General features: G+C 47.2%; 1 protein-coding gene across 1 annotated transcript in view; it reads left to right on the forward strand.

Moving 5' to 3' along the window:
- SYP (synaptophysin) overlaps positions 1-21,121 on the forward strand; it is a 33,485-nt gene extending 12,364 nt beyond the window's left edge. Inside the window, exons 4-7 of the mRNA XM_073590969.1 lie at positions 1,194-1,392; positions 2,170-2,361; positions 5,091-5,385; positions 20,250-21,121. Of these exons, the coding sequence (XP_073447070.1) occupies positions 1,194-1,392; positions 2,170-2,361; positions 5,091-5,381 (682 nt within the window). The 3' untranslated portion in view covers positions 5,382-5,385; positions 20,250-21,121. The remainder of the gene's footprint in view (positions 1-1,193; positions 1,393-2,169; positions 2,362-5,090; positions 5,386-20,249) is intronic.
- The last annotated feature ends 1,728 nt before the right edge of the window (positions 21,122-22,849 follow it).

A 22,849-nucleotide genomic window follows, 5' to 3' on the forward strand; every position in this document is an offset into this window, starting at 1 on the left:
TCACTTCGCCACAGCTGTGCTGCAATACCAGACACAACCAAAGTGCAGGTGTGGCGCTGTGCACTGCTTGGTCTGCAAAGCAATGCCTATACTATTAAATCTCAGCCCCATAGTTCATATATCACACACATTTTCAAACGGAAACCGCTTCAGGAAACGCTCCGTTTTTTTTTTGGGTTTTTTTTTAATTTGAGGATTTTTTTTTTCTTTAAAAAAAATTCCCATAATTTTTTTTTTCTGAAAAATTTCTTGCAGCCATTTGATTGGACAGTGCCCAGTTTTGACCATTTTCCATCGGGATCCGCTTCAAAGAAATGAAGGTGCACTATGGTTTAAACTTTTAGAGTTTAATTCTTGATTTTTATGAGGGCTTGTTCACACTTAGTTTGTGCATTTTTTTATGCACAAAAATAAAATTTTTCGTTTTTTTTTTTTGCTTTTTTATGCCTTTTTTTTCTATTTATCTGATACTTTATTTAAGCAGATTTGAACCAGCGTTTTTTAATTTTTTTTTTTTTTTTAAAGTACAGAAAAGCTTTAAGGCTGAGTGCACACATACTTTTTTGCCCTGCGGATTTTTCCGCGCAGAATTGAAGAAATGCGCAGGTCAAGTGACCTGCATTTTTCCTGCGGATTTCTTCCATTTTTAATGCGGTTTTTGTGCGGTTTTCCACTGCGGTTTTCCCCCTGCAGATTTGGAGACAGGAGAGATGGAAAACCGCCCAAACAAGTAACATGCTGCGGATTTTGTACCGCAGGAAAACCGCGCGGAAAAATCCATAGCGTCTGCACAGCGTTTTTTTTTTCATTTATTTACATTATACTGTACATCACAATGCGGATATGCAACGTTTGCGCGGTAAAATCCGCTGCGGATCCGCTGGATATCTGCATCGTGTGCACACGGCCTAATTCTTTGCTTAAAAACACAACTACGTTTTTGTTTTTTTTTTCACCCCCCCCATAAAAGCTTATAGAGAAAAAATACAACAATTGCACCAGATATTTTTGCACAAAAATACACTGCATTTATAGGGCTTAAAACTTTCCAAAAATTGTGTTGGTTAGCTCGATATTATGGCACCATGTGAATAAACCCTTGGTAATACTGTTTGTCTATTAAAAGTACCTTTTTTATTGGGCCTTTGTGTGCCCCCCGATCTGCTCCACATCACCCGCTTTCTCTCCTATAGGCTGCACCAGGAATACTTTGAAGCTCCAACATGCCGGGGCACTGCTACAACCAAGGTGTTCCTGGTCGGGGATTATTCCTCCTCTGCTGAGTTTTTTGTCACCATCGCAGTGTTCGCTTTCCTTTACTCTCTTGGAGCTCTGGTCACTTACATATTCCTACAGAACAAATACCGTGAGAACAACAAGGGCCCCATGATCGTAAGTCAGCCACTATTACCTGTAAAGGGAACTGTACAAACACTTGTGGGACAGAGGGGCAGCCTCTTACATCTAGTAGTAATCTGGCCATATGTTGCATTGTAGGACCTGTCACCGGCTTAAAACGTCCAGTTTTTGCTTTTATTCTATTCCCGTTGATCCCTTAAATATTCTTTCTTTTTTATTTTAAATCCACCATACAGTTCCAGAGATATGGATTTTTTTAATTTAGTGCGATCTTCTAGGGTGTGGCTCAGAGACTCCTCTGGGGCGTGTCTTTAGGCTGCTCTGCTTTTACCCAGTCTGCCACGCCCTCTTAGTAAAGACCATAAAAATGATCACTAAATAAAAAGGCTCATATCTCGAGAACCATTTGGTGGATTTTAACAAAACAAAAAATGTAATACTCGGGGGAGCAGCGGGAATTCATTTCTGGCAAAAACAGTCCGTTTTTGACCTAGTGACTGGTCCTCCTTAATACAGCATTTGTCTGTGTGGCACAATATTGCCATGTGTATGGTCCCAATTTCTCCTCCTGAGTAAAAGTAATTTGTCAAATAGTTTGTGTCAGGTCTGAAAGGTTCAGCTGATCTGTATATATTCAGATGGAAATGACTGGCCTCCACGGTGAACCACTATGGCACTTCCAGGGGGGATACCTGGGCTTACTGCAGTGCCCACATCTTTTTTTTTTTTTTTTTTTTTTTAGGGCAGTGGTTTATTATTGCACTTCTCGGGTTTTACGCCCCTATTTCACTTTCTACCCTTTGTTTCCAGGACTGTATAGTGACGGCCGTCTTTGCCTTTCTGTGGCTGGTAAGTTCAAGTGCATGGGCCAAGGGCTTGGCTGATATAAAGCTGGCGACTGACCCAGAGTTGATCAAAGATCAGATCCCTGCATGCGAGATTCCAGAAAACAAATGTCAAGAAGTGAGGGATCCTGTTATGTCCGGGCTCAATACCTCTGTGGTGAGTATAAGCTATATCCAGACTAACGCCTGACACATCACTGGTAATGGGGGCGCCCTCTAGTGGCTGTTCTAGTAATTGCATAGCTATTTCTTTTACAACTATAGCCTGTTTAGGGCACATTCACATTTGCCTTTTTTCATGACCAAATGGGACTAAATGCCTTCCCTGCCCCATAAGAGTGCCCCAGTGTTCTCTTACAGATTTTGCATGGGGGGCCCAGGGTCTTCATTGGTTTGGTGGTCATTGCCTCCAGCATTTCTGTTCCCTGCATATAACAATGCAAGGATGGGTAAATATTGCTTTTCTTTTTGGCAAATACACATATGGTGATAATCCTATTATGAAGGATTATAGGCTCATAGAAAAGTATATAACCATATAATGCCCATTACTATAATGCCGACAGATCGGGGGGAGGGAATTCCTGAAAGATTTAACACCAGATTTTTTTTGTGTCAAAAGTTTAGTGTTAGCAATTTAGTGACTTTTTGTGGTTTTATCCTTGTTTGCTGATATGTAAATTTGCCATAACTAGCTTGGCCCGTGTGAAATTTTCACACATTGGTCGTTGGAGGTGCAGGCAATTTCAGAAAAAGCAAGCTGGTCAAATGTAAATGTGTTTCATGAGCTGATGAACACATACAGGTATTTATATATGTAGATTGGTAATACAATAAATTTGTTTGATAAGTAGATGCCAAAAAATGTCTTCCGATTGAGGTGCCACCTGCAGGTCATTGTGTTTTTCTGCAGGTTTATGAAAATGAATGTTTAAACTGTATTTAGTGATAAAATCGTGAATGTGTGATTTGTTTGGCTCTTTTCTTGCTGAAGGGAGCAAGTTTACCTTTCAAATGGAGTATCGTGTGTGTGGGGCAAAGTAATGAGCGAAAAAGCAGTGCATGTTTACAAATGTGTTTGCATATGTGACTCACCATTTGTGTGTGTGGGACGAAGTAATCAGCGAAAAAGCAGTGCATGCATACAAATGTGTTTGCATATATGCCTCACCTTCAGTGAAGTGTGCAATCCTCCAATTTGGCTGAAATAGGCTGGGCAAGCAGTTCGGCAAGCTGGAAAGCCCCCCGAGGCAAATGTTTGGATTTGTTTGTAATGTCTGTAAGCAGCTTTGTGGTAGTGTGCTTTGGGGTAGTGTGGTGCCACCTGCAGGCCATTTTTCTTTACTGCAGGTTTATGAAAATTAATGTTTAAACTGTATTTTGTGATCAAATCGTGGATGTGTGCTTTGTTTGGCTATTTTCTTGCTGAATGGGGCAAGTTTACCTTTCAAATGGTGTATCATTTGTGTGTGTGGGTGCAGTATGAAAGGAGATACAAAGTAATCACCGAAAAACAGTGTTTAGAAATAATAGAATAGATTTACACCTGAAATTGGCAGAAAATGAAACCTTTGTCAGCTGATTATGTGAATTTCGGGCCGCGTCACATGGACAGCCCAAAGATGTTCCGAGCTTAAGAGGCGTCCATTACTTACTCTTTGTATTAATGAGCTCCCTTGGTGTGTAGTGGCTGTGCCCGGGTGCTGCAGCTCAGCTCCTGTTGAAGTGAATGGGAAATGAACTGCGGTACCCAAAAACAGCCTCTACAAAGTAAATGGAACTGTGCTGTTTCGCCCCAGCTTCTCACACTGTTTATATCTGTAGCAGATCTGTGGGGGTGTCAGGTGTCGGAACCCCCACCAATCTGATTTTGATTATCTCTAAGATAAGTCGTCAAGGTTTTGCTATGTCATCTGAGAGAAGCATGATGTAGGGGCAGAAAACCTGATTTCAGCGATATGTCACTTACTACACTGTGTTTTTACCACTTCAATAAAATCATTGTTTTATCAGCAAGAGATTATCAGTACAGGACTTGGTGTCTCGTGCCTCCTGGTCCAACCCCGCCCCCACCACTGATTGGCAGCTTTCTGTCCATATACAATGTGCACAGCTCAGCATTCCGAGCTCTGCTAGATCTTCAGGAGAGAAAACTGGGATTGCATCACAACTGATAAACCCAGTAAGTGACACATCGCTGGAATCAAGGTCTCTGCTCCTACATTGTTCTGCTGTCAGATTACATAGGAAAAACCTGCTGACAGATTCTCTTTATTTTACACCAGTGGGCTTTGGATCAAGACTGGCCTAGAAAATGACAATCTTGATAAATTTCCCATTAATGTTTTATTTTGCGGAGCTGATGATCCCAGATTCTCCAAATTTCTGCTAGAATTTTTTGTATTCTCAAATGTAAAAATTAATGAATTTTGTATTTATAACAAAACAAAAAAAGCATTAAAGGGATTTTCCAGTTTCCCCTGTGGCTTGGCTGTAGCTTGCTTAAGAAAAATAAAAAAAAGCTGTTCTTTACTCCCTCTCCTTGGGTCCAGCGCGGAGTCTCCACCACTGCTATCAATGTCCTGTTATTGTCTGTAGCGCCGACAGCACTGCAGCCAATCGGTGAGCTGAGCCGCTTGCGTCGTCAACTTGAGCAGAGCTGCTAAGCGCTGTCAACATGATGTCTGACAACAATTGACACCGGGATTAGCGGCGCAGACTCAGTGCTGGACCTGGTTAGAGTGAGTAAAGTAGAGAGGTGTTTTTTTTTTTTTGTTTTGTTTTTTTAAACCAACCCCTTAAATGATAGATGAATACTATAGAATATATGAGGTTGTTTTATGATGGTGCCCAGGTATTTTTTTTATTTTATTGCCTCTTTTCCAGGCCTTTGGATTTCTGAACTGCCTAATCTGGCTTGGAAACCTCTGGTTCGTATTCAAAGAGACGGGATGGACCGCTCCATTCATGAAGCAACCACCGCCCGCCCAGGAGAAACAGCCGGCGCCAGACACCTACGCGCAGGGTCAGGGCTACGCTCAGCAGGACTCTTATGGACAACAAGGAGGATATCAACCCGACTATTACGGCCAGCAGCCTGAATATAACCAACAGGGGTACAGCCAAGGGGGCTATAGCCAGCAAGGTGTGCCGACCTCTTTCTCCAACCAGATGTGAGCTGGTGAGTGTCTCGGTGGTAAGAAAAACTGCATCCATCACCCATCCTAGGGTCATAATGGGAAACCTCTGCCAAAGACAACAAATCCAATACGTAAGAAAGAACAAGTGTATAATGTGTTATTGACGTCAGGGGGAAAGTAATTCCATGGCTCTAGTAATATAAAAATAATGCAAGATCAAAAACAAATACATAAATGTATAGTAAAACCACTGTATAAATGTAATCCTAACAAACAGTATATATTTAGAGTAGAGAGATAAAAGGCCGCAAATGTTGGGAAGTATATTACTCTGTCGCCTCATTGGGGGACACAGAACCATGGGTGTTATGCTGCTGTCCACTAGGAGACGACACTATGCATAATCTGAAACAATTAACTGTGGCCCCTCCTCTGCAGCATACACCCCTGGACGACGTCAGCCTTCTCCAGTTTTTGCTTAGTGTCGCAAGGAGGCACACCTAAAGAATTTTTCTTTTTTCCGTTTTTTTCGTTTTTTTTCTTCCGGATGACAGATGAAGAAAAGTGGGTCTCCTCAGTGAGACTCCCGGCATGGCTCCTTCCTCTGCCCCCTATTATGGGGTGCCCAGTTCAAGCTGAGATGGCGGTTCCTCATGTCACTCCTTCCCCAGTCCTGCGGGTGCTGGTTCGAAGTTGAGACCCCCCACCTACCCCAATTCCTTTTGGTATTGGGTTGAGGTCGAGGCGAGGAAGAAGCCCCCTGACAGTGACAGCAGCACCCTCCCTAATTCCCCTCTGGGGGTATTAGGTTGAGACGCCGCAGGTAAGGTCTGTTCTATGGCAACCTGCACAGCATCCAGGGACCCCACCCAGCTGCGGGCTCCTGTGGGGGCCAGGGGGAGTGCGGGCAGGCATAGCACATGCAGACACAGGGCTCTCTGCGCCCCTGTATCTGCGGCAGCATCTGTCTACAGCGCCGCAGGGGGACCCCTAACAGGTCCCCGCTTCAGGTTGTGGCCCCACCGCTAGCCTGCCTTTCGATCCGGGGGGGTCCGGTTAAAATAATCCGCCCCCCGGACTACCGCGCCGGCCTGGAGCCCTTTCTGGGCATAGAGGTCTAATTTAGGCCGCGGCTTCGGCCTAGCTGAGGTCGCCGCCTCCTCTCCGCCCCCCGGATGACAAATATGACACTCCACAGTGTCATAGAAGGGGCGGATCGATGCGCGCTCTTTTCAGCTCTCCGCCCCCTTCTTCTTCCTCCTCATCTCCTCGGCGGCCATCTTCGCTGCAGCAGACGCCGTCTGATACAGCAGCAGCAACACCAGCAGTCTCTGGGGGGCAAAGGACTGTGAATTGTCGGCGCTGGACCTAGGGGCACACTGGTGGGGTAAGATCACAGCCGGGTTCTCTCTACTCGGCTGTGAATCCATATTACCTAGAAGGCTTTCCTATAGTTTCCTCTGCGTAGCCTCCCCTGTATGGTCCTCTGCTAGCCAGCCTCTGTGGACTATGCCGGGCTCAAGGAAAAGAACCAGGCAGGACTGTTTTTATGCTTTTTGCACAGCCTGCAAAGCCACTCTCCCCAGTGGCAGCACGTACCCGCACTGCAAGGATTGTATCCAAAATACTGGGTCAGAGCCCCAGGAAGCCTCTATCATTGCTTCAGCGGCCGCTACCACGCCGGAATGGGCTACCCAGATGTCGCAGTCTATGACACAGTCCATAGATAACCTGACCTCCACATTACTCCAGGCTCTGCAGGGTCATGTCTCGACTATGAGCGTTACCCAGCAAAGGGACAGCTCCACCCAGGGACAGGCCGGTTCTGGCTCTCCCAGACGTAAGCGGACCCACACGTCGCGTTCCTATGCGTCATCCCATAGCACACAGTCATCCCCCTCCAGGGAGAGACACCGTAGTTCCAGGTCGCCTAGACCGTCTCCTACCAGAGACAGACAACGCAGATCTCCGCAGGAAGACCTCCGCCCCAGCTCACCCACCAGGGAACGCCTCAGCGATACACAGTATTCGGAAGACAGAGAGGTCTCTGGTCCCTTGTCCCCCTAGCAACACAGCACTAGTTGAGGACATAATCTCTTCCATCCATCGGGTGCTGGACATTTCCGATCCAACCCCGGAAGTCCCAGAACACAAGATTTGCTTTGAAGGTGTTCTGAAACCACCTAAGGTTTTCACTAACCACCCGGAATTTCAGACGATCCTTACTAAGCAGTTTTCGCAGCCTCAGAAGAAATTCACCAATCGCAAATATATGGAGGCTAGGTACCCCTTCCCACAGAAGGACACCAAGCAGTGGACAGATCCACCCGAAGTGGACCCCCCAGTCTCTAGACTAGCAGCACAGACCCTCCTCTCACTGCCAGATAGCTCAACCCTCAGGGACGCAGCAGACCGGCAGGTAGAACGCATGGCTCGTTCAGTGTTCGAAGCGGCAGGGGCCTCCCTGGCCCCCGCGTTCGCTTCAGTTTGGGCAGCCAAGGCCATTCTGGCTTGGGCCAAAACATTGCAAGATGGCCTCCAAACTTCAAAGCCTGAGCTGTCGGACCAAGCGGTTCAAATAGCAGTAGTAGCAGATTACATGCTTCATGCAGCCCTTGACTCAGCAAGGGGTGTAGCGGGGATAGCAGCAAACGCCATCACAATTCGGCGTATCCTCTGGCTACAGGAATGGAAAGCGGATGCGGCCTCAAAGAAGTCCCTCACGCATCTCCCATACTTCAGTGGACGGCTTTTCGGTGAACACAGTTGGACACAATGATATCCAACGCCACTGGGGGTAAGAGTACCTTTCTCCCTCAACTAAAACCTAAACGCACGTTTAAACGGTGTAACCAAACTCTATTCTGATCCTTTCGGAATTCTTTGGGCTGGTCCGTCTCGCGCCCCAGCACAAAATCGTAACCGCTGTCCACGCAGGGACAACCCACGGGCGGCGCAGAGGCCGGACAGGACCTGGCAGTCGAAAGCAGGCCAGGCGAAGCCCAAAGGAGGAAAACCTCAGAATTTCGGCTCATCATGACTCACAAACTCCGGAAGACACCCCACCAGTAGGCAGACGACTTCTACTCTTTCAGCAAGTCTGGCTGCCTATTACAGAAGACAGGTGGGTCAGGGAAATAGTGTCTTCCGGATACAAGATAGAGTTCACTTCCAGTCCACCGAACCGGTTCTTCCTCTCTGTTCCACCAAAACCGCCAGACAAGGCTCGTGCCTTCCACCAAGCGGTCTCCTCTCTCCTTCAAGCAGGAGTTGTAGTACCGATTCCCGCGACCGAACGCTTCCGAGGGTTCTACTCCAATCTATTCGTAGTCCCCAAGAAAGGAGGCAGCGTCCGGCCCATACTAGACCTAAAGCAACTCAACAAATATGTACGGGTTCGTCATTTTCGCATGGAGTCCCTTCGGTCCATCATTGCGTCCATGGAGCAGAGAGAATATCTCGCCTCCATAGACATACAAGATGCATACCTGCGTATACCAATTGCTCCCGTCCATCAAAGATTTCTCAGGTTCGCGATCAACCAGGACCACTACCAGTTCGTGGCTCTCCCGTTCGGACTCGCCGCGGCTCCCAGAACGTTTACCAAGATCATGGCAGCCACCATGTACGTTCTACACTCCAGAGGCATTGTAGTCGTTCCATACCTGGACGACCTCATCAAGGCTTCCACCTTCAAGGACTGCGAGGTCAGCGTCTCTAGCACAATCGACACTCTGAGTCGACTGGGCTGGTTAGTCAACTTACAAAAGTCATCGACTACCCCGAGTCAGTCCCCGACCTTCCTGGGGATGCTATTCGACACCTCCAGGGGTCTGGTGCTCCTTCCCAGGGACAAGGCACTGGCTCTCCGTCTAGGAGTTCGCATACCCCTCCGCAATCCTCTCCGATCTCTCCGGTTTGCCATGAGAGTACTCGGCAGGATGGCAGCAGCAATGGAGGCGGTACCATTTGCCCAGTTTCACCTCAGGCCTCCTCAACTTGCCATCCTCAAGTCATGGGACAGGAATCCTTTCTCCCTCGACAGGGAGTTCCGACTCACATCGGGAACCAGGAGGTCCCTACTCTGGTGGCTCAAGCTAACCTCACTTGCAGTGGGAAAGTCCTTTCTCCCAGGTCAATGGAAGGTCCTGACCATAGACGCGAGCCTGACAGGTTGGGGTGCGGTGCACCCAGGGGTGGATTAAGGGTAGCCAGGGCCCGGGGCAGTTCAGACTCTGTGGGCCCCCCTCGTCACGTGACGGGGGTCACGAATCGTAGAGCCACACTCTACATAGAGAATAATGGGGCCTCCAGCACCGACCTCCACCCGCAGAGCCACACTCTACATAGAGAATAATGGGGCCTCCAGCACCGACCTCCACCCGCAGAGCCGCACTCCACATAGAGAATAATGGAGCCTCCAGCACCGACCTCCACCTGCAGAGCCCCACTCCACATAGAGAATAATGGAGCCTCCAGCACCGACCTCCACCTGCAGAGCCCCACTCCACATAGAGAATAATGGAGCCTCCAGCACCGACCTCCACCCGCAGAGCCACACTCCACATAGAGAATAATGGAGCCTCCAGCACCGACCTCCACCCGCAGAGCCGCACTCCACATAGAGAATAATGGAGCCTCCAGCACCGACCTCCACCCGCAGAGCCGCACTCCACATAGAGAATAATGGAGCCTCCAGCACCGACCTCCACCCGCAGAGCCGCTCTCCACATAGAGAATAATGGAGCCTCCAGCACCTACCTCCACCCGCAGAGCCGCACTCCACATAGAGAATAATGGGGCCTCCAGCACCGACCTCCACCCGCAGAGCCGCACTCCACATAGAGAATAATGGAGCCTCCAGCACCGACCTCCTCCCGCAGAGCCGCACTCCACATACATGGCTGCTCTCAGTGCTGTGCGCACAGGACCTGTGATGAGGTCACAGGAGGGGAGGAGACAGGGGTCACATGATCGGGGGCCCTGACACCTTACCTCCTGTGATCTCATCACAAGCCTTTGCACGCTACCAGCAGCATCAGCGTTCACGCTACTTGTAGATGCTGCTGGTAGCAGAGCACATAATGCCGCCCCCCACGGTCACTCACTTTTAGGTGGGGAGAAGATGGAGTGCCATTGCAGCAGCCAGCAGGAATGTGGTGGGGGCCCCCTTAGAAGCTCTTGTGGTGGGGGCCCCGGGGCTGAAGCCCCGCCTGCCCTGCCTATAATCCGGCCCTGCGCGGTGGCGGATTATAATGGGGCAATTTACTGGCCTGGGCTGTGGGCCCCTTAACCCCACTGGGCCCGGGGCAACTGCCCAAATTGACCTCATTATAATCCGCCACTGGGTGCACCTACATCACAGAGCACAGGGCAAGTGGTCACCAGTGAAAGCGAACATGCCCATCATCATCCTGGAAATTCGGGCCATCTTCCTGGCATTGAAAGCTTTTCGTCAATTACTGGCAGCCTCTCATATCAGAGTACAGTCGGACAATGCCACGGCGGTGGCATATGTGAATCACCAAGGCGGGACCCGCAGTACCCAGGCGATGAGAGAAGTGGCACATATCCTCCAATGGGCGGAAGACACGAGGTCGGTACTCTGCAGTCCACATCCCGGGTGTAGACAATTGGGAAGCCGACTTCATCAGCAGGCAAGGAATGGACTCGGGGGAGTGGTCTCTCCACCCCAAAATTTTTCACCAGATCTGCCATCGCAAGGGGATCCCAGACGTGGACCTAATGGCATCCCATCTCAATGCAAAGGTCCCCAATTTCATGGCCAGGACACGCGACCCGCGGTCGCTCGGAGCAGATGCCCTGGTCCAGAACTGGACCCAGTTCCAACTTCTGTACATTTTTCCACCTCTTCCCCTGATATCCAGAGTCGTGAGGAAGATCAAACAAGAGGGGGTTCCAACCATCCTGATCGCGCCAGACTGGCCCAGACGTACATGGTAAGCAGACGTCTTACAACTTACAGCAGACGTTCCCTGACGTCTCCCCGACCGTCCCGATCTTCTGTCACAAGGCCCGTTCTTCCACCAGAACTCAGGGGCCCTCAATTTGACGGCGTGGCCCTTGAGACCTGGGTTCTAACCCAAGCAAGGCTCTCACCAGATGTCATTAGAACCATGATCAGGGCACGGAAGCCAGCCTCCGCCAAGATCTATTATCGTACCTGGAGAGCTTTCTTTACCTGGTGCGAATCCCGCAGCCAGATCCCACTCCCTTATTCCCTCCCAAAAGTTCTTGCTTTTCTTCAATCGGGCCTGGACGCCAGGCTTTCCCTGGGCTCGCTTCAGAGCCAGGTGTCAGCGCTCTGTGCATTTCCAGAGGCGCATTGCTAACAAGCCGCAAGTTAGGACTTTTCTCCAGGGGGTCTCCCGATTGGTTCCCCCCTACAGACGTCCACTGGAAACGTGGGACCTCAGCCTAGTCCTGACAGCATTGCAGGCACCACCTTTCGAACCCCTTATGGAAGTCCCACTCCGCATTCTGTCACAGAAGGTGGTTTTTCTGGTGGCAATCACCTCGCTGCGCAGGGTGTCTGAATTGTCAGCACTCTCCTGCAGACGGCCTTTCCTAGCCTTCCACCAGGACAAGGTGGTTCTCCGTACAGTACCATCTTTCCTTCCGCAGGTTGTGTCCAACTTCCACCTCAATGAGGAAATTTCTCTGCCCTCCCTTTGCCCGGTACCGGTTCATAGAGTGGAGAAGGCTCTGCATACGCTTGACCTCGTCTGGGCACTGCGTAGATACGTGTCTAGCACTGCACCCTTACGGAAGTCTGATTCCCTTTTCCTTCTTCCGGAGGGCGTTCACAAAGGTCTGCCGGCCTCCAAAGCTACACTTGCCAGGTGGATCAAGTCCACCATACAAGAAGCTTACCGACGTAACAATTCTCCTCTTCCGGCCGGTATCACGGCACACTCTATGCGGTCAGTAGGGGCCTCCTGGGCCTTTCGGCACCAGGCTTCGGCACAGCAAGTGTGTAAGGCGGCCACTTGGACTAGCCTACACACGTTTATGAAACACTACAGTGTTCATACCCAGTCCTCAGCGGATGCGAGCGGTTCTGCAGGCGGCAGTGCCCAAAGTTTAGGGTCCTGCTAGCACAATATTCGTCCATTGCTTCCCACCCAGGGACTGCTTTGGGACGTCCCATGGTTCTGTGTCCCCCAATGAGGCGACAGAGTAAAGGAGATTTTTGTGTGCTCACCGTAAAATCTCTTTCTCTTAGCCTCTAATTGGGGGACACAGCTCCCACCCTGTTGCCCTTACGGGCCGTTGTTACGGTTCAGTTCTCATATTGTTCTTTGAGTTCGTACATAGTAGCCTTCTTACAGGCATGGTTATGTTGTTTCTGTTACATTCCTCCTAATGCTTTTGCACAAAACTGGAGAAGGCTGACGCCGTCCAGGGGTGTATGCTGCAGAGGAGGAGCCATAGTTAATCTTTTTCAGATTATGCATAGTGTCGCCTCCTAGTGGACAGCAGCATAACACCCATGGCTCTGTGTCCCCCAATTAGTGGCTAAGAGAAAGAGATTTTACGGTGAGTACACAAAAATCTCCTTTTTTGCCTATAAAACACACTACAACTGCTGCAGAACCTCCTTATGTGCGCGATATGGAGATTCCTGACCCCCATCGAGTGATTAATACACATTACATATATGAGCAGGGTATAGCCATATATTGAAGCGGCTCTCCTCTCTGCATCGGACCCCCCCCACTTTATAACGTCTGAGTACCTAGTGGACCATATGGTTGAGACTTTCCAGTTTTGCTGTTAATAAATCGTCTACAGAATGTTTCCTATAATCCGATGGCCGACTAAGGGGGTTCATGTTGCAAACATTTATTGAAAAAATAAATAAAAAGCCACACTAAGGGTACGATTGCACAAGAAAATTGCTGCAGCACAAACTCGCCTGGCGGCTATTCCGCACGCTCCCATACACGTGCACGCTCGGTTCAGCGATGGGGGAACAGGCTGCTGCCAATCACCTCTGACCTTGAGAACAAAAGGATTGGGCATGTTGAAATCTAGCATGTCCGTTAATTTATTCTTGCCCCCACACTTTTTTTTCCTAGTCCATTTCTTCCAACATCTCTAAGGGGACGATGCACCTGTCATCCTCCACCCCTCCATCCCCACCCCATTTTGCAAGGCATGAATCTCTTGCCTCTCTCTCCTCCTGTCATCTTTGTGGTCCTTCTCACAACCACTCCCCCCATCAGTGTCTCTATGACTCATCTCCTGGTCTCGCTTCATGAATCATCCTCTTGTGTTTCTGTTGCATGTACACACCTTCTGGTAGCTTTGTCTCCCCTCCACCCAATATCTCTGTAGCCCACCATTTGTCTCTTCTCATGCCCCCTCCTCCTTTTCTCCTTCTGCATCACTCTCCTTCTCTCCCACTCAAATGTCACATTGCCTTTCACAAGTCTGCACCCATCCCCCTCCATGTATCGTGTTGTCTCCACCACAGTCTTTCATCCGCTCTCCCTAAATTGCCACATCATTACTTATTACTATGGAAAAGGGATTTCTCTCCCCCTCTTACATTACATCACGTTCCCAACCTGCTTCCTCGTATCAATGTAGCGGTAACGGGCGCAGTGCTATAAATGTGTGTGTATGTATATATCTATAGTAATAACATTATTTATATAGCGCTAACATATTCTGCAGCGCTTTACATTTTGCACACATTATCATCACTGTCCCCGATGGGGCTCACAATCTAAATTCCTATTTATGTGTTTATATATTGTGCAAAGTGAACGAACACAGGAGAAATCGAAATCACATTCAATATTTTATTGACCGCCATTTGCCTTAATCAATTCTTCTAGGTACACTTGCACAAAGTCTGGAATTTTGTCTGTGTAGTCAGTTATACTAGTCGAGTGATAATGATCATCATTTTCATATGTAGGATGAAACCCTGAAACAGAAACAGATGTGTAAAAGGCTTAAAACTGGGTGAAAAACAGCCAATCTCAGCTATAAGGCTAAGTGCACACGTTGCAGAAAATTTCTGCACAAAAACCTGAATCCCTTCCCAGAAACAGCACCTATTTTTCCGCTGCGGTTTTTGCGCGGTTTTGATGCATTTTTTACCACAGCGGTTTCTAAACGCATGGAAGAAGCCAAAACCGCGGAAAAATCCGCAAAATTAATGAGCATGCTGCGTTTTTTACCGCGATGCGTTTTTTTCGCGGTAAAAAACGCATCAATGTGCACAAAAAGTGCAAAATGCATAGAAATGACTGTGCAGCTTATTTTTAGCGGTTTTATAGTGAAAACCGCGGTAAAAACCGCTAAAAAAACACTGTGTGTGAACACAGCCAAAAGGTGAGGTTTTGGAAGACAGGTTCATGTAAAGGTCACACCCCATGACAAGACTGGGCACAGCAATAAGAAACAAGGTAGTTACACTGCACCAGCAAACATCCATCCAATGTCATTAATAACTTTCCTCACCGTAAATAAGAACATGGAGTCCTGGAAGTGATGATCCGGCCTCACAGAGCCCTGATCTCACATCATCCAGTCTGTCTGGTATCACATGGAGAGAAAGAAGGATTTACACAAGTGACATCCACAGAAGATCTGTGGTCAGTTCTCCAAGATGTTTGGAACAACCTCCTGCTGAGTTCCTTCAAAAGCTGTTTACAAGTACCTAGAAGAATTGGTAAAGTCAAAAGGCGATTGATGGGATTTAGCTTTCTTTTGCTCATTCACTTTGCATTTTGTTAAATCAGTAAATTAGAAAAAACTATATAATATTACACACACAGTGGCATGTAAAAGTTTGGGCACCCCTGGTAAAAATTACTGTTAATGTGAACAGTTAAGAAAATTGAAGAGGAAATGATGTCTAAAAGGGTTAAAGTTAAAGATGACACATTTGCTTTGTATTTTAGGCAAAAAAAACAAACAAAACAAAAATTAAAATGGGCCAATGTAAACATTTCAGCACCCTGCTTGGTTAGTACCCAGTAGCACCCCTGTTGTGAGTTCATTTTCCCCTTCACCATTGAGGTCTGATGAACTCCCTCTTCTGGTGAAGGAAGGTAGTGAGTCTGATTACCAAGCACCTGGGCAGGATGATGATGACTGGGTGACGGGAATTACTGACTGGATATAAGGCAGCCGACGCCCTTCTGCCTTGCTGGTGATCTCTCTGAGGGATTCTAGGAGACCAGTCTGATTCCTGCTCCTCAAAAGCTAAGTTTTTCTGCTCTGCTTTTTGCATTTTTGTTTTGGTTTTGTTTTGCCTTGTTTTTCTTGATTTCTGCCATTCCCTTCTGGGGTGAGCTGAATTCCTTTTTGCTCTGTCTTCAGAAAATACCTGAGTACTGATATAGTCTTTTTGAAGCCTAGCGTCTTCAGGGCTTTTTTCCCTATCAGCTGTTGGCTCTTGTTTTGATAGGGTTTTGGCGGATTACAGACAGCAGCTTTTCTATGGCTACTTTCACACATCCGGTGTGTGGGGTCCGGCGGCGTGCGGCGAAAAGCCGGGCCGCCGGATCCGGCCTGCAGCCGTGACACCGGATGTGTATGCGGCGAGAGATACGGCTCGGACACTATTTAAAGGAGCCGCATGACGAGGTGGACAGAGGCAGCCGATGAGAGACAGCTGCTGAAAGGGAGGTGAGGGGAGGAGCGGAGAGGATAGGAGAGGGGAGAGGAGAGGGGGGTGGAGAGAGAGAGACATGGGGGGTTAACACTTAGTGTCCAGGTGAGAGAATCTCTCTCTCTTGCCGGGCACTTGTGGGGTTAACCCCACAGAGAGATCTCTCTCACCCAGACACTGTGAGTGTTAACCCCACAAGTGCCCGGCGAGAGAGATCTCTCACAAGTGTCCATGTGACAGAGAGAGATCTCTCTCGCCGGGCACTTGTGGGGTTAACATTCACAGAGTCCGGGCATGCGCTGTGGAAAAAGACGGTCCGGCGCTGACAAAAAACGTTGCAGGGAACGTTTTTTGCAGATGCCGGACGGCTAATTTATGCCGTGTCCGGCAACAACCGGACATGATGCATAACCATCCGGCACTATGCGGCGACCATGAAAGCTTATGGGACAAAACCGGATCCGGTGCTGGATCCGGTTATTAAAAATTTCGCCGCATCGTGCCGGATTACAAAAACCGGATGTGTGAAAGAGGCCTATCCTGTCCTATTTAGTTAGCTTGGGCCCCATCATTTGCTCAGCCTATCTTTCTATCTGTGTGAGTGTTTTTTCATCTTGCTTCACCGTCATTATATGTTGGGGGCTGCCTATTGCTTTGGGGTCTGCTCTGGGGCAGTTTAGATTTCCCTTTCTGTCTTTAGGCTATGTAGTTCTCCGGCTGTGATCGAGGGGTCTAGGGCACCGTAGGAACCCCCCACGGCTACTGCTAGTTGTTTTTGATAGGTTCCGGGGTCTGCAATCCCATAGCTGCCAACTTCTCTGGTTTTCTGGACTTAGCTAGTATTTCTGTTTTTGCCTCCTACGGTGACTCATTCATAACACATCCCCTTTTGCAAGTATCACAGCTTGTAAACCCTTTTTGTAGCCAAACAAGAGTCTTTTAATTCTTGACTGGGAGATTTTCATCCATTCTTCCTAGGAAAATCTATTTACTATTTTGAGATCTAGCCAAAAATTATCAATGATGTTTAGATCAGGGACTGTGAGGGCCATTGTAAAACTTTCAGCTTGCACCTTTTGAGGTCGTCTATTGTGGATTTTGACGTGTGTTTAGGATCATTATCCATTTGTAGAAGCCATCCTCTTTTCTACTTCAGTTTTTTTACAGATTGTGTTATGTTTGCACCAAGAATTTGTTGAAATTTCATTGAATCCATTCTTCCCTCTACCCGCTAATTTTTCCCAGTGCCATTGGCTGTAACAGAACCCCAAAGCATGATTGGTCCACCCCATGCTTAATGGTTGGCGAGATGTTCTTTTCCTGAAATTCTGTTCCCTTTTTTCTCCACACATACCTTTCATCATTGTGGCCAAAGACTTCTATTTTAACCTCATTGGTCCACGGGACTTGTTTACAAAATTCATCAGGCTTGTTTAGATGTTCTTTTGCATACATTTGCCGCTGAATTTTATGGTGAGGACGCAGGAGAGGTTTTCTTCCGATGACTCTTCCGTGAAGGCCATATTTTTGCATGTGTCTCTGAACAGTAGAACAATGTACCACAACTCCAGAGTCTGCTAAATGTTTCTGAAGGTCTTTTGCAGTCAAGGTAGGGTTCTGATTTGCCTCTAGCAATCCTACAAGCAGGTCTCACTGAAATTTTGCTTGGTCTTCCAGACCTTATCTTGACCTTCACTTTTCTTGTTAGCTGCCATTTCTTAATTACATACAGTGGGGCAAAAAAGTATTTAGTCAGTCAGCAATAGTGCAAGTTCCACCACTTAAAAAGATGAGAGGCGTCTGTAATTTACATCATAGGTAGACCTCAACTATGGGAGACAAACTGAGAAAAAAAAATCCAGAAAATCACATTCTGTTTTTTTTTCATTTTATTTGCATATTATGGTGGAAAATAAGTATTTGGTCAGAAACAAGCAATCAAGATTTCTGGCTCTCACAGACCTGTAACTTCTTCTTTAAGAGTCTCCTCTTTCCTCCACTCATTACCTGTAGTAATGGCACCTGTTTAAACTTGTTATCAGTATAAAAAGACACCTGTGCACACCCTCACAGTCTGACTCCAAACTCCACTATGGTGAAGACCAAAGAGCTGTCAAAGGACACCAGAAACAAAATTGTAGCCCTGCACCAGGCTGGGAAGACTGAATCTGCAATAGCCAACCAGCTTGGAGTGAAGAAATCAACTGTGGGAGCAATAATTAGAAAATGGAAGACATACAAGACCACTGACTCCCTGGATCTGGTGCTCCACGCAAAATCCCACCCCGTGGGGTCAGAATGATCACAAGAACGGTGAGCAAAAATCCCAGAACCACGCGGGGGGACCTAGTGAATGAACTGCAGAGAGCTGGAACCAATGTAACGAGGCCTACCATAAGTAACACACTACGCCACCATGGACTCAAATCCTACAGTGCCAGACGTGTCCCACTGCTTAAGCCTGTACATGTCCGGGCCCGTCTGAAGTTTGCTAGAGAGCATTTGGATGATCCAGAGGAGTTTTGGGAGAATGTCCTATGGTCTGATGAAACCAAACTGGAACTGTTTGGTAGAAACACAACTTGTCGTGTTTGGAGGAAAAAGAATACTGAGTTGCATCCATCAAACACCATACCTACTGTAAAGCATGGTGGTGGAAACATCATGCTTTGGGGCTGTTTCTCTGCAAAGGGGCCAGGACGACTGATCCGGGTACATGAAAGAATGAATGGGGCCATGTATCGTGAGATTTTGAGTGCAAACCTCCTTCCATCAGCAAGGGCATTGAAGATGAAACGTGGCTGGGTCTTTCAACATGACAATGATCCAAAGCACACCGCCAGGGCAACGAAGGAGTGGCTTCGTAAGAAGCATTTCAAGGTCCTGGAGTGGCCTAGCCAGTCTCCAGATCTCAACCCTATAGAAAACCTTTGGAGGGAGTTGAAAGTCCGTGTTGCCAAGCGAAAAGCCAAAAACATCACTGCTCTAGAGGAGATCTGCATGGAGGAATGGGCCAACATACCAACAACAGTGTGTGGCAACCTTGTGAAGACTTACAGAAAACGTTTGACCTCTGTCATTGCCAACAAAGGATATATCACAAAGTATTGAGATGAAATTTTGTTTCTGACCAAATACTTATTTTCCACCATAATATGCAAATAAAATGAAAAAAAAACAGACAATGTGATTTTCTGGATTTTTTTTTCTCAGTTTGTCTCCCATAGTTGAGGTCTACCTATGATGTAAATTACAGACGCCTCTCATCTTTTTAAGTGGTGGAACTTGCACTATTGCTGACTGACTAAATACTTTTTTGCCCCACTGTATAATACTGAGGAAAGGGAAACATAAAACCGGTTTGCTATTTACTTATAGCCTTTGCAGGCCTCCACCATTTTCATTTTCAGAGTGCTAGATAGCTGCTTAGAAGAAACCTAGGCTGCAGTTTTTTGGCACAAGGTTAAAGGAGGCTGGATTTTTAAAATCCTAGGGAAGGCCAGGTAATGTAATTTTCCCAACGATGATAGTGAACAAGCCATAACTCTAACAAACTAAGGCCTGCAACCTTGGTCAAAGTTATCTAAGCACAAAAATCTCCAAGGGTGCCCACAGTTTTGCATTGTCCCATTTTTCCTTTTTGTCATTTGTAATTCTCAGTCACTGACAGGTGTTAACTAGCAGAGAACATGCTGGGAGTTGTAGATTTGCAACAGCTAGCATTCTACAGGTTGCAATCCCATCTGTACTATAGTAACAGCTTTGTAGAGTCAGTGGAGAATTGCTCCCTTATGGCAACGCAAAAAAATAAATGGGTTGAATGAGATTAGAAAATAAAAGGGTCTGCTCCCCCTCTCTACCCTTTCTTGTTCCTACCTGCACCTACTATTGCATATTTGCCTAATACAAGTGATTGGGGCTAAGTTGCAATACCAGTCATGTCCTATAGACAAGAGTGGTGCTCTTTCTGAACAAGAGCAAACTGTATTTTCTATTACAACTTCTTTTGTAGAATCTGATGATTTTTTAAATCAAATAAGCCGCTTTCTAGATTGCTGGTTCCGATCATATCGGATTAATGTTGGATTATTCCTAATCTTGGTGGGGGGATCTTTACAGCTCTGAATGCCTTTAATGATTCTCTTCTCTTCTTTCATTTATCCTTTTATTGTCGCTTCCCCCTATTATTTTCTGCCTCTTTATGCTTTACTCCCGCCCCGGTTTTCCTTTTTCCTTCTTTCCATCCCGCAGGCTTCTCCGTAGCCGATCAATGAGCTCAAGCTTCAGGTTGTGATATTCTGATGTGCAGTGATGCAGCCCGGCTGCCCGAGTGAATATTAATGGGAGAATGTCGTGTCCGTGATGTTTATAAAATATATAATATATAAATATATTTAATGATCTATATCTGTACCAAAACACAGGAAAAATCCCATCTCATTCTACCAGAGACTGTCTTCCTGCAGAGCATTGCTGTGTAACCCCTTTTCCCCCCTTTACCAGAACCGTGCAGAGCATTGCTATGTTACACTTCTGCCAATCTCTCTCCATGCCAGGCGGGCAGGGCTGCACCGCATCATGTTGTTAACTGTTCCCCTGCAGTATTGTAATTGAAATTTTGACCTACCCATCGACCCTCCTGGCAGGGAATGAGATTTGCAGGGGCCCCTCGGCTATACGCACCCGTTTTTCTGCTTTCAGGTTAGTTCTAGATTTCCTTTTAGCAATCTGTGATGTTTGCACATTGCAACGGCGTCGCAGGCCCTTCTTGCACAATAATGGGATTGATGCAGAATTTAACACTTTAGAGACCAGTTCGCTCCTTCATAGTATAGGTAGGTTGGGACGGTGATGGCGGCCATGTCTACTGATATCAGCTCCGGTGTGGATTAGTAAAACGAAGCAACCAAGATGGTCCGAGGATAAATCCCTGCAGCGTGCACTCCGGGTACTGAACATCCCCCTCTTTTTCTCCTGCCCATTATTACCGCCCCGCTTTATGTGCACATCTGCTCCACCCCAAAATCGCCTATGCCTGGTACCCCTTTGTGCTGTATATTGTGTTTGTGACACTAAAGTTGCGTGTTGTAATCCTGACCGGAAATAAAGACAGGCTGGAACAACGTGTATGTCTGTTTGTTTTATAATATGGAGCAAAGAGCTGTTTCATTCCGAGCCGATCCCCGATGTAGTACAAAATGCTGCAAAAGTTCCTGCTGCCTATGATAGAAAGGTATCAAATGAAGCAGAGCATCGCAGCTATGATAGAAAGGTGTCGGCATCGCAGCTATGATAGAAAGGTGTCAAATCATGCAGAGCATCGCAGCTATGATAGAAAGGTGTCGGCATTGCAGCTATGATAGAAAGGTGTCAAATCATGCAGAGCATCGCAGCTATGATAGAAAGGTGTCAAATGAAGCAGCACATCGCAGTTATGATAGAAAGGTGTCGGCATTGCAGTTATGATGGAAAAGTGTTGGCATCGCAGCTATTATAGAAAGGTGTCAAATCACGCAGAGCATCACAGCTATGATAGAAAGGTGTCGGCATCGCAGCTATGATAGAAAGGTGTCAAATCATGCAGAGCATCGCAGCTATGATAGAAAGGTGTCGGCATCGCAGCTATGATAGAAAGGTGTCAAATCATGCAGAGCATCGCAGCTATGATAGAAAGGTGTCGGCATCGCAGCTATGATAGAAAGGTGTCAAATCATGCAGAGCATCGCAGCTATGATAGAAAGGTGTCAAATGAAGCAGCACATCGCAGTTATGATAGAAAGGTGTCGGCATTGCAGTTATGATAGAAAAGTGTCGGCATCGCAGCTATTATAGAAAGGTGTCAAATCACGCAGAGCATCACAGCTATGATAGAAAGGTGTCTGCATCGCAGTTATGATAGAAAAGTGTCGGCATCGCAGCTATGATAGAAAGGTGTCAAATGACGCAGAGCATCGCAGCTATGATAGAAAGGTGTTGGACCATGCAGAACATCGCGCCTTGCTGTGTAGACCGGTCAAGTGCCAGTGTTCTCCCTTGTCTACACTAGGAAGCGCATGCTATGAGTGTCAGACCTGGACCGTGGAGCAATAGAGAAAGACAGCTTTGGACTGATCAATCAGGTTTTCTTTCTTCATGTGAATGGCTGGGTGCGTATGCGTCACTTGCCTGGAGAGTACATAGTATCAGAAAGAAGAAAAACTTGCGATCCGACTTGGAGAAATGATGCTAAGCAACTAGATCAATCTGCAATGACCAAGGAGATGAGGTGAGGTGGCAAAGATCATTTGGGGCCTCTTGTTTCCCCGTTTATTTGTGAAACCAGATGGAGGCCCGATGCTATCGCATCGGGAGGGCGGTAATGTCACGATGGAGGCAGGCTTTGCAGCGTTGAGAATCTCTTCCCCCCCCCCCCCCATGTGCTCACCCTCCTATCCACTGTTTTTTTCCCCATGTGCTGACTTCTCCCGTCTGTGCTTTCTTCTTTGACCTGTCTTCCGCATATGCTATCCCCCTTGTCTGCTGTCTCTTTCCTTCCTGTGCTGTGTTCTCCCCTCATGTGCTGTGCCATTTGAGCTCTCTCACCCCTGTGTCTGACAGAATATACCACAGCTCCTGGGCGGGGAGGAAGCAAAAGACAATACTGACTTTACAGCAGGAGATTGCAGAGGATACATTTTGTGAGGTAAAATATTTCACTGACTGTTTTTAAACAATACAGTCAGTGAAATATTTTACCTCACAAAATGTATCCTCTGTGATTCCCTGCTGTAATGTCAGTATTGTCTTTTGCTTCCTCCCCTGCCTAGGAGATGTAGCATGCTCGGTACACGATCAGACACAGACAATTTTTA

Source organism: Dendrobates tinctorius, unplaced genomic scaffold, assembly GCF_039654945.1.
Source record: "Dendrobates tinctorius isolate UK_male_01 unplaced genomic scaffold, ASM3965494v1 ptg000120l, whole genome shotgun sequence".
NCBI classification, from domain to species: Eukaryota; Metazoa; Chordata; class Amphibia; order Anura; family Dendrobatidae; genus Dendrobates; species Dendrobates tinctorius.